Source organism: Phlebotomus papatasi, chromosome 1 (genome assembly GCF_024763615.1).
Source record: "Phlebotomus papatasi isolate M1 chromosome 1, Ppap_2.1, whole genome shotgun sequence".
NCBI lineage: Eukaryota > Metazoa > Arthropoda > Insecta > Diptera > Psychodidae > Phlebotomus > Phlebotomus papatasi.
The window spans coordinates 73,402,869-73,415,359 of record NC_077222.1 but is presented as its reverse complement, the minus strand read 5'-3'; the positions used below and the strand labels follow the sequence as shown (position 1 = coordinate 73,415,359).

At 33.9% G+C, this 12,491-nt stretch overlaps 2 protein-coding genes across 2 annotated transcripts; one reads left to right on the top strand and one right to left on the bottom strand.

Annotated features, from left to right (window-relative positions):
* The first annotated feature begins 1,721 nt into the window (after positions 1-1,721).
* Positions 1,722-6,857, top strand: LOC129801391 (uncharacterized). Its single transcript, XM_055846359.1, has 4 exons — positions 1,722-1,995; positions 2,063-2,149; positions 6,076-6,320; positions 6,390-6,857. The coding sequence occupies exons 2-4, from the start codon at positions 2,105-2,107 to the stop codon at positions 6,811-6,813; spliced, it is 714 nt and encodes a 237-aa protein (XP_055702334.1). The 5' UTR covers positions 1,722-1,995; positions 2,063-2,104; the 3' UTR covers positions 6,814-6,857.
* Positions 6,304-12,349, bottom strand: LOC129801228 (uncharacterized). The gene is made up of 5 exons (XM_055846097.1): positions 12,131-12,349; positions 11,676-12,072; positions 11,540-11,618; positions 6,845-7,360; positions 6,304-6,640 (listed from the first exon to the last, which is right to left on the bottom strand). The coding sequence occupies exons 1-5, from the start codon at positions 12,302-12,304 to the stop codon at positions 6,622-6,624; spliced, it is 1,185 nt and encodes a 394-aa protein (XP_055702072.1). The 5' UTR covers positions 12,305-12,349; the 3' UTR covers positions 6,304-6,621.
* Positions 12,350-12,491: the final 142 nt, after the last annotated feature.

Here is a 12,491-nt window from a genome sequence, read left to right as displayed (position 1 = left end):
GAGTTTTTACCCCAGTCTCCCCTATAGAGTATAAAAATCTTCATTGAGTGACAAATACTCGGTACACTTGTGTCCAGTTCGCCTTTTCTGCTTTCTTCTAGCCTTTCCTTAAAAAAAAACTTTGAAAATCACTTGAAAAGGACAAGTTAGAAGGGATTTGTATATAACAATTGATTGTAGTGAAATACATATTCAAAAAAAAAATTTAAAAAAAAATAAATTGGCTTACAAAAACTTGTAATAAAACAAATCAAAATGCCATAAAATCTCATACCTGCCAATATTTGAAAATTTCCCCAAAACAAACTTTTGTGTCAATCCCAAAAAAGCTTTTCCTTAAAAATAGAGGACGGCTTTCAGGCTTCGGACACACTCTGACTTCGAACACTTCGTATGACTACCACTCCCATATTCCTTTTAACCAAATAGTTTTAAATCACACATTTCCTGAAAAATTAGGTTAAATTAATTAAAGGAATGAAATATATGAAGAGTTCAAAGCTAGAGTATATGTACGAAGTCTGAAAAACTTCCCCCAGTAGAGCATTAATTTAAAAAAAAAATACTATAGTTACGCTGACTAAAAATTCCTCAGGTCGCCTGGGGACTGGGGAGCTCGTGAAAGAAATAAAATATCCATTTGTCAGATATTTGCAACCCGTACCACTACTACAATTTTTTTCTACCGACTAAACGCTTTTTGTCATTAAATAATCTAAAAATAGGCTAGAATAGAATTCAATATTTAAAAGCATTCCAGGAAATCTTTTCCTCTCCACCTTCCCTTTTCAATGTAAATAAATTAATGAATATGTAGTAAAAGATAAACGGGATAAAAGTGTAGTTCATCAATGAATTTTGCTCCTATTAAAAAAAAAAAGTTCATCTTGTGGGCGTTTCACATATCATCTTTACTAAACAAACAAGAGAGATAAAGAGTTTTTGGCACCAAAAAATTTTCCCCTGAGATAGGACAAAGAGTGAGAGGATTTTAATCATAAGCGAATTCTCAGTATTTTTACTCTTAGAAAATATACTCTTAAACGATCTATTAATAAAACAATGAAGTGGTAATTTTAGTACAACTAAATCACGTCATACTATCTTCTTCAAAGCATAATTATATGCGCATCGAAACAGCGGGAGTGTCTTGTGTGCACATGAATTCCTTTCTAATATCTTTAATATTCTACGTCAATCTGTTTTCCCACAAGAGATGACAAATAAATATTGATAAAAGATGAATGAAACATGCATTGACGTGAAAATATGGACAAAATAGCAAATTCTATCACCTTCCAAATCCAGTCTCTTGTATCATATTTGTGCTAATGGTCAATAAATGAGGTCTTCCTGAGAATCATCAATGGAAATAGAAATTTGCTTATTTAACTCTTGAGTGATTCTCTAAAACTCTTAGTATTTTATTCATTCATTGAACAATTAGAAATATTTCAATCAATCTGCTTTCTTGTTAAATATTTTTTTGTAAAAAACAATTTAATTTTTTCACTATTGTTTACATCTCGGTGTGACCCCATTTCTACAACCACATAATTAAATAATTTTACAAACTTCAACCAAATACCGTTATATTTTGACAAACTTTTTATTTCTTTCAAAATTACAAAAATTTTCGTTGAGTTTGTGCCATGCAATTCAAGAACCTATCGGGGAAGGTGTCTCAACTTAACTAAAAGAACGTGCGCCTCTGGTGGAAAAGTATGACAACTTTATGACGTTCTCGGTATGCAACAAAAAAAATGTTTTGAAAACATAATCCTCTTAAAATCTTACAAAAAAAAGCCGAATTATAAAAGAAAATCCAATATTTATGTGAAAAAAGTGTGAAATTTTGTATCAAAATACACAGTGCAAGTTTATTCCAACAATTGGACTTCAATTCATAGTGTTAGAGTTAAAAGTTATTGTGTTGCAGTGTCTGACTAGAAATTTGGACTTAAAAAAGGATTATCTTTTGATATATTACTAGTGGTTAGTATGTTCTAGCTTCGTCCTTGATCTCTAGAGAATCTCTTACATGGTCTAATAACTCTTACAGGCTGCAGAAGTAACCAGAAAACTGTCGAGAAATCAAGAAAACATGGAGGAACTTTCTGATTCGTCGGATGTTTTTATAAAACTTGAGGTAAATAACCAGTTAATCCCTAGAATTTATGAAGGGAAACGAAAGAGGGAAAGTTCACGAATCAAGCATACCTCGCGCTCAATACTTGGCTCTGATGCTGTATAAACTAATCCCCTAGGTTTAATAGAAAATCAATATGTGGCATAAAAAATTTTGGAAGGAAGGCACAAGGTATTCGCTATATGCTCAATCACGAATTAACTTATTTTCTAGTATCTTACTTTTTCTTGGCAAATATATTGCAAAAATAATATTTAAAACAAAATTTCGTTAATGATTTATTTCTTACTTGGACATCATTAAATAGCTTAAATATTGCAAATTTCAAAGATTTATAGCAGAATAATGTTATTTATCAAATCTTTGTCATCAGCATTAAAACTTTTATGTCTAATTGTTAAATACAAGTATTTATATTGCAATTCTAATACCATATTGGCAAAGGTAATATTGAACAGCATTAAAACACGTATAATTTCCCCTATGCTTCTTCATGTGGGCGGTGCTCGCAGAATATCAAAAAAAAAAGAGTAACGCTCCCTTTAAAACTTTAAAAAGCGATAATAGCCAAGAAATTCAACATAAATAAATGAGACTTCTGAGCTGTAGGTAAATGATACAATTATTTTTGCCCAAAAATCTAAAATAACTCCCATTCAACCAACGCATAACACAAATTCAGCTTTTGTATTCTGTAAGCACTTCGAGGTTGCCTTAAATAATCTCAGAAAACCATAAGTTTATCTGGGCTTATCGGTCATTTTCTATTTCAAATAGTTTGAGTACAAGAAGACCAACGAAAGAAAAAAAAGTTCATTGAAATGGGTCAATAAAGAAATGGGTTAGAGACAGAATCCGGCCAAAATCGGTATAGCAAGAGTCCGGGTACATTGAGATGGAGTGGGCACTCAATCGTAGGATCTCAATCACAGTTACCACATAATAAATTATTATCTAAATCGCTTCATAAACACTGAAAATATGATCAGGTCAAGGTTTTATTTTCCATTTATAGCTCGGGTCAGAGTAGAGTAAGGGCAAAGTGTGATCCACCGTTGAAAAGTCTTTGACTTACGCTACAACATACTAAAATTTCATTGAAATTGAAAATAAAAGATACGAGATATTTGACATCGGATTTTTGATTAATGAAGATATGGCAATTTTAAAATAAAAATTTTGAGTCCTAGCTCAAATCAGAGGTGTCGGAGACCTTTAGCTTTTTTTAATCGAGAGCTTTTAGGTTCAACTTACTAATTTTTGAGATTTATTGATGCTATAGGGGCTGAATTATCGAGAAAGCATAATTTGGTGGTTGATGTTCCAAAATGGTGGAAGGGAGAGGGGATGAAGTGGTTGGGTGTGTCTAATATCATCAACTTCTAGCCATCTATCGACATTTAACCATTGCCGAAAACCGCTTGTCAATATCTCTTTCTGTTCGCTCTCCAGAAATGTTTGTGTTCTGGAAGAGACGTCCACGAAAATCGATTTTTGGCGCATATGATATTCGTGATCTATGAGTGTGAAAACGTGTAAATCCAAAATTTGGGCCCGATCTAACGAAGTCGGATTTCATCTCGGACCACAAAAGCGGATATTATAAAACCATTTTTAAGTACTTTACTAACTTACTTACTTACTTACTTACTTACTTACTATATCTAAGTCATTTTAAAATAAGGGTTCAAAAGTTATATTTCAAATGATTTCACTTTTTCCGTAATGTGATGGTAGGTGTTTACTCCAATCTACTCCTCATTATACTTACTACTCAGATTGGGCTTAAATATGTCTTTATCAAAACTTCTAAGGTGTAGGGTAAATTAAGCTAATTCAAAACCTGCTTCAAATGGAAATTTTTCGCTATTCCAAATGGAAACGTCACTGTTTTCATGATAAATACAGTACTAAATTACTATAAGATAAAGTGAAGTCGACCGGTTCCTTAATTCGACCGGTAGAGTTATTTATTCAATTTATTTATATTTGCACTAATATTTGGCGTATGATCTAACATTAATAGGTCAATTATTTCATAAATAAATACGAATCAGTGACAATTTTATAGAAATTCATCATTAAAACACTCATGTATTGACCACCGGTCGAGTCGAGGAACCGGTCGACTCGAGGGCACTTTACCTTATTTATATATTTTCTATACCTCAGTTTCATTATTTAGTTAATTTTGCTCCAAATAAAGCGAAAATTCATTCATATTCACATATTTTAATTTGTTAATTTCTCAGGAAAATTAAAAGTGTACCTTTTCACTATTGAATTTTTCATAAATCGACCATGTTTTCCAATGAAAAACGCAATGTCACATTTCTGGCTAATTTTAGTTAAATTAAGTGCTAATCTTTATTGTTAACGGTACGTGAAGTTTTCAAATGAAGTATTTACCTATTTCGTGAACAAAAAGGGTTTTTCTGAAGTGTCTGCAAATGCTTCAATAGGAAACCCCGAAAATATCATTTTCTTGCAGAGATTTTCTTATTGTTTTAGATGGGAAGGGAGAAAAGACCAGGAATAAGAATAAATCCTGCACTCAGGAGCAACTCAACGAGGTTTTGGAAGCCATTCGTCGCGGTTTTAGTTGCACTGTTTGTCTCCAATTAGAAACTCTCCCGTGTCTCCATTTGGATTAATATGTTTCCAATAGAAGCATTTTACACTCGCGTATTTTTCTTGTATTTAAGAAGTTTTCAAATTATATCTAAAGAATTTTTACTAAACAGTAACATTCTAGAAGAGTCAAGGAGCGAATTTATGTAATTCTTTTCAGAAAAAATATGAACTTAATGTGTTGAATCTTCTATCAATGTTAAAGCGTCTGGAAATGGTTTTGAATTAGGACATTTACCCTAATCATAAAATTTGAGCATTATCTAAGCTAAAACTTTGCAAAACTATGAAAACTGCCAAAATCACTATCTTTGAGTATCTCTTTAGATAAACAAAGCTAGACTATCTCAAATGCGGACTTTTGGGACCAAAATACCAGCTGAATTTTGGTAAAATTCTAACGTAGAATTACTTGAAATCCAACGATTCTTTTTTTCATATTCACACTTATGTTAAATTTACACACTAGTAGGATAAAATTAGGTAACTTGGAGCATTTCTAATTTGGAACATTTGAGATTTCCTCATTATTGTGGATGTACAAAAAATTAAAAATAAAACACGAAATATAAGAGAATAACAAGAGTAAAAGGAGCAACATTTTTTATATTATTTTGATCTAAAACAGTGAGGAATTCTCAAAATTCCAATTTGGATATGGTTCCAAATTACCTCACTTTACCCTAATTCTAAATTTCATGAAAAACCTTTAACGAAAAATCGCAACACAAATAAGAAGAAAACAAGAAATGAAAATTGAACGTCAAGTAAGATTGAAGTACAAAACAAGATAAAGAACTTCTAGGATTCATATTGTAAAAATAATCTTTTTTTGTTTCCCCCCTTGCCAAGGTCTTAGGCCTTTAGGCCTATTTTGACCAGTATCCTATGAAAAAAAAATTAAAAACATCCATAGAAATAGATACCCAAATCGTCAATCTATAAAATTACTATCTGACAAATACTGAGGAAAAACAATAAATAACAAAGACGGGAACCTTACACATTAATAGCTGTACCTACTGGTAAAAAGGATCGTGGATGAAAAAAATAGATACAGCTACCACTCGAAACAGAAGTAGACGAAAAAACTCGCTTTATGAAAAAAAACACCAATAGATGGAGTTGAAATAATAAATTTGATCAATTGTAGAACATAGCTCTTCCCATGTAACAAAGAATTAGAGCAAAATACTTAAAAGTTTACAAGAAATGGTCTCATTAACTGAAAAATCGATATGCAGAGATGTAAAATGTAGTTTATCTTAATTTTTTCGGTAAATAAATAATTTCAGCCGGGAGACTTTTCCGAGACAGACACAATTGACCAGGAGCCACCGAGAAAGAAAAGAACTGACTGGGATCATCACAATACAGCCCTTTTGCTCAAATTCTGGCGGAGAAATCTTCCAACGTTGCGCAGAGAAAAGAGACATTCAAAGACAATGGAAGAAATCCGCGAAGCACTCTGTAAATACGGCGTAAGGAAGACTTCTGCAGAAATCAAGTCAAAAATGAAGAACTTACAGTCCAAATACAGGTAGTTTATTTCTTGGCATCAATTTCAAGTTCATATTTAATACTTGACGAACCTGTCTCTTTTCTATAGAACCGAGAAGAGCAGAATGAAGGAAAATCCAAAGTACAGAACCACTTGGTTATTCTACAACGACATGCACTCCATGATGCTAAACCATCCGATGTCAAATGATCCCTTAAAGTCTGACGACAGCGAATTCATGAACAATTTGGAGTCCAATTCAAACCACAGCGTGGTCTCACTAGATCCTCCAGATGCTGAAGAGACCATGAAGGTCAGTCCAGAACGCCCACCGACTCCGCTAATGCCCAAGCGACCTGCTGAGAGGAAGTTACTGTCAGTACATGAGGATTTACTGAATGAAATCAGACGATCGAATTCCGTGTGCGAAAGAAATGAGGAGAAAGTTCATGCACTACTCCATGAGGCCAATGAAATTGCCAGAGAACAATTGAAACTCACAAAAGAGTTCCTTGAGAAATTAGTTAAATAGTAAATAAAAAAAAAAACATAGATTAACTTACTAGCAGCTAAAAAGGTCTTTTGCAATTTCATCCCTGATTGTCATTCCCATTCCATCTTCGTCAATTGCACTTGGAATAACAGGTGGGATGGTATCTATGGCAACTGATTCCTGCAGCAGATCATTCCTCTCCAATAGGATATTGTGCATTATACAGAGTGTCTTGGTAAGTATTGGAATTACGTCCACCTGAATATCCTTGCAGGTTTCTATTCGCGGAAAACGCTTTTTCACCTGAGCAAAAGCATTTTCCACACTCAAATGGGTTTTCAGGAGGACAGCATTGAAGTAGAGCTCCTGCGGAGAGAGATTCGCATGCTGGAAGGGTGTCATGAGGAAGGGTTGCAGGTGAAATGAGGCATCTCCAATGAGAAACATCGGAACAGAAGTACCGCCCAACTTCCGGGACATGCTGTAGAACAATTTGTTGCACTTGTGGTAATCCTTGAGGGCAGATCTCTCAAACATATTCGAATTATCTCCGGGTTGGCCGATTTCCACATAAGTAAATTTATTCCTAGAAATAAGTGATCGGCTTACTGTAGATGAAGTCGAGGGGTAAGTCATTATAGAAATAGAAATACAGAGAGCAGAAAGCATTGTAATCTCTTAATTTAAAAGCCAGTGATAAGCCTAGATCAGTTTATAGAGGTGCGATTCCTTTATTGCAAATACGCGCCCCACAAAAATCCGCGATAAATTCGCGCTCCGCGAAAAAATATGCGCCCCGCGAAAATCGCGAAAATCCGCGAAAAAATTCGCGCCCTACAAATATCCGCGAAAAATTTCGCGCCCTGCGAAAATCCGCGAAGAAATTCGCGTCTCGCGAAGATCCGCGAAAAAAATCGCGGATCGCGAATGGTATATGTCACCTTACAAATCTTCGAATATAGAATCACTATATATCGACGGTTCCATTCCATATTATGCCCCGTCAAATCATTGCTCTACCTGCCGATTTTACTCGGAGGTTTTTTAAATTTTAACGGTATATTCTAGTACATTCAGAGAAAATCTGTAAATTTTCGGCAGAATTTCTGCGTAGAATATCTAGATTTTAGGCAGAAATTCTGCATAACCTCCATTACTTCACAAAAATATTGTTGATTTATGAAGAAACTGTAGAAGTTATAAAGAAAATGGTATGCTCTGCTTAACAAGCATTACCGAGTACACATTTTAGATAAGTTAAAAAAATGCGAGCAAAAATACTAATTTCTTAAAAATCGCCAATCGAATGATACAAAAACACGAAATTTTGGTCGAAACTCTGTTTAAAGTTTTCACTTCACTATTCTCTACTTAGAACACGGCGTCGCATAATTCTTTATTTTATATAAACACTGTGAAATCACCAAGAGAATCACTCTATTGATTTTTGCAAACTTCAGTGAAAAATATTCCATCTTTTCTGACACAGCTGTCTGGAAAGTCTGGAATGTAGAAAAATCTACAGAAAATCGGCAAAATATCTACAGAAATTCGTCAGAGTATACACCAGGATTCATCAGAAAATCTGCAAAAATTTCTGACGAATTTTGTCCCAAGCCCAAATAAAATTCGTAGGAATATCTACAGATTTCTCGGCAGATTTTCGGCAGAGGTGTAGATATTTTCTGCAGAAAACTTAAAGATATATGACGAAATTATTTGACGGGGCTACCTCAGAATGACAACTTTTCTGGAGAGCCATTTGAAGTCGGCAACTTCCTATGTTGCCCGTGTAAATTTTTTTTGAAAGTCTCAAATATCTCGTTACTCGGACATCGGATGACTACTAAATTTTTACAAGTTGTAGATCTCGGTCTCAGGAGCAACATATCTCTCGGAGTAATATAAAGCTAAGTCAACTTATGTGCTGGACACACTTACGACTAAAGTCCAGAGACGACTAAACTCGTTTATAACCAAGTCAGTTCCTGACACACTACAAACGAGGCTTAACATTTTCTGGCACTTACAAAACATAACTTTCATGGGTTTTTATGCAGATATTTTCCTGAAATGCAATAATACACCTTTGAAAATGAAACAACTTTCAAACTTACTTCACAATTCACGTATAAAAACAAGAATTATTCACTAGAATCGCTTAAATTAGCTTAAGTCGCGAGTTAGTTTCCATCTTACAAATAATTGACATTAACAATAATTATTGCACGTGTACTGAGACATGAATTTACAAATAGTTTCATTTTTCATTTTCTCCTGAGAATACCAATGAATGATAATTTTTACTCTAATAAAAAATATTATGTATGAGTAGTGTACTTTCTATTTCCAAAAGTGGTTTGCTTAAAAAAATTGAAAATATAAAAAATTAAAAAAATCATTTATCAGTGCGGTCATTTGAAAATTCGTCACTTTTGATCTTAATTATTTACTATATAGCAAATAGTTGGAGTTTTCCAAAAAATATCCTGGATTCCTATAACCTTCTACTTTACGATGACGTACAAGCATTAGAAAGAAAGAACTTTGGGTAGTAAAAATAATTTTCTCAATGGGTCACGGGTGACCCAATCGTCCTTAAAGGGTTAACCTTTTAAGGGCGAGAAGTCGAAAATTCGGGGACTGAAAAATTATTTTATCTGACTTTTTAGAACAAAACATAACATTAGATTAGGTCGCCGGTAACGCCGGTGACTCAATCGTTCGGAAAAGGTTTAAGGAACATTCCAGCCAATTAAATGAAAATGAATACAGAGGGTCCGCGTTCAGTGACATTTTAGAGAACGAAAAAAACCCGCGTATTCACGTTTAGTGATACATAAATTGCATATACGATGAGAAGATGTCTTTGGAATAAGGTGTATAACGCCTTAATATATCGCTCCTTGGAAATTACAAGGGGCCAACTAATTTTCGGCCATTTTTCAGGAGACAGCATGAAAGATTCAACTTTGTGTAAATAAGTATCTCAATTTAACGACTGAACAAAAACAATTTATTTCTTTTCTATTTGTATGAGCACTAATATAAACATTGAAACTTTCATATTATTGAGTTAGTCCCTTGTTTCACAAAAATTTGAACGATGAATATATTTTGTGCCCCTTTACTTCAAATAAAATTATGCAAGTAATCAAAAAGATCAAAATTTTGAAAAACTTTTCTAATAACGAATTTTAATGACTTATATCATCTGAAAATGTTTTAAATTGTTTTTCTAAGTGCATTAGAATCTCAAAATCGCAAACAAGTGAGTTGACCCCTTGTAATTTCCAAGGAGCGATATGCAACATATTTTTGGCGCTACTTTTCGCTCTATTTTCAGCTCCAACGTTTCGTAGGAATAGGAACTGACTGAAAGAATATTGTGCATACGTTTAACAGCATTTCAGAAATGATTTAATAAATTAACTCCCAATAGTAGGCAGGCATGTGAATGTCATTCAATTCATTGCGAGTCGACATGGATATCCCCTTTTAAGTGGGCTTTTCAGCAAGAGCAGATATCAAATGACAAATTTTCACAATACTATTCTGTGTAAAGGCCTCTATACACTAGGAGCAATTTCTTTAAAAAATGCCATTTTAAAGAAAATTTCCAATATCCATAGGCATAAACGTCAGAAATTAAAAAAAAGAAGGAATTTTTAACAAAAATTGCTTCTAGTGTGTAGATCTAGACACCATAAGGCCTCTACACATTGGGAGCAATTTTCATTAAAAAAAATACATTTTTGACAGAATTTTGACATTTCTATCTACAGCAGTGTAATCGATTTCCTTCAAAATAAGCAATTTTTCACGAAAATGACTCTTAATACATATAGGACATAAATAAAAAAAAACTTACAGTAGACTCTCGCTCAATCAACTCTTTCTCAATCGGGCGAGAAATTTTGTTGACAATTTTCACGCTTAATTATGAAGCTAATTTGCTCAAATTCGTTGTAGTTCTTCCTATTTTATCGTGATTCTTTATAATTGAGCGCTTTTTGTGGAATTTACAAAGGCTTTGACGCCCAAATCTATCGATAAACCGAATGACATTTTGCCTCAAATGCCCAATTGAGAGAGAGTCTACTGTAGTTAAACACGGTTTTATTGAAATAAATAGCTAATGTTTCTTAACCAAAAGCTCGCTAAACATGCAGAAACACTTCTAGAAACGTGATTTTCCTTTTTAAAAACTCGTAATTGCGTCGCACAAGCCCCAATATGCATTACGATAGAATGATCATCACCATATTGACCAGTGCAGTGCACAATAACTTTTATTTGTAAACATGTTTTCAGAATTTTCTGTGAGAGTGAGCGAGATGACTAGAACTATATTTCATTCATTCTCACTGAAATGTCAAAAAGATGTTTAGAAAACAAAATTTATTGTGCGTTGGGCATATTTCTTATGTTTCTATAAACAAAATTTATATGTCAATTGTTTTCACTTATGAATTACCCCTTGATGAGATTTTTGATGCGAGTCAAAAACAAATGTTTAAAATCAAAATATAGCCCGAAACATTTTCTATAAATAATTTAAAAGAATTTACTCGACTAGAACTAGGGTGAAATGGGGCACCTTTGAATTGGGGCAGCTTTAAACTCAAGTTTTTCTCTCCCATTTTTTGCCTTATCCTGATGCAATTTTACTTAGGTTTGTAGAGCCAAATCAAATTATTTTATAGTCCAATTCCATTTAAAACCAGAAGAAAAAACCTAGTAAGAGAGTAAAATGACAATTTACCTGTGATCAGCAACTACCAGGATTTGCACAGGAGTCCTTGCTCTTTTGTCCGTTTCCTTAACATCGACATGGTATACTCCTGCAAGAGGGAATGTCAATAAATTTCTGGAAAATATTTAAAATGATAAAAGCTTACCAACAGCTCCGTAGGCCTGGGACAATCCAGAGGTGGTTTCAAATCCTTTTCTTATCGTTGATATGCCCTCAGATGTTGGCGGATAGCCTTTCATGTATTCTTCCTGGAAAATCAGATTGATTCCATAGCAAAACTCCAGGAATACCTTCACTACACTGCTCCTTTCCATTCCAAACATATCTCCGATAGATTTTAAGGATTCCGTAGTGGCCAGGATATAAAGGGAAACTGCTATTTGCTTCCATAAAGGAGTATCTCTCAATTCCCTCTTGCACAAATGGAAGGAAAGTTTGTCCAATATGAACCAGAAAGACGCCTTGGAAATGTGAAATTTCTCCAAGTAATCTTCCTCTGATAGCTTTGTCATTTCCTTTGAAGTGAATACTTTGATTGGTGGCTGAAATTAAGATATTTATGAGCATCTTGGTGCAGTTTTAGGGGTGAAAAAATCTTACCAAGGCTTGCAAACTAGTCTTTTCTCTGGCCACTGTTGCGAGATAAATCATCGTGAGACGTTTTGCTCGCTGTCTAGCAGAGGAACTGATCCTTTGATGGATCAGAGCACGCATCCTCAACTGCCGGATCCTCTCGGACATCAGGAAAATTTGAAGAAGCTCTGCTGCCGACATTTCAAATTTTCTTTTGTTGACAATTCACTGACGTTTCATGATTGACTCTTCTACGCAAATTTGCTACCTTCTCAATTATCATATTTCTATATGTTAAAAAAATTATCTCTCAGCTATTAGCCAATACTTTTATAATAATTTAGTGATCCTCATCATTACTTTCCCAAAAATTCTTTTATTTTACATT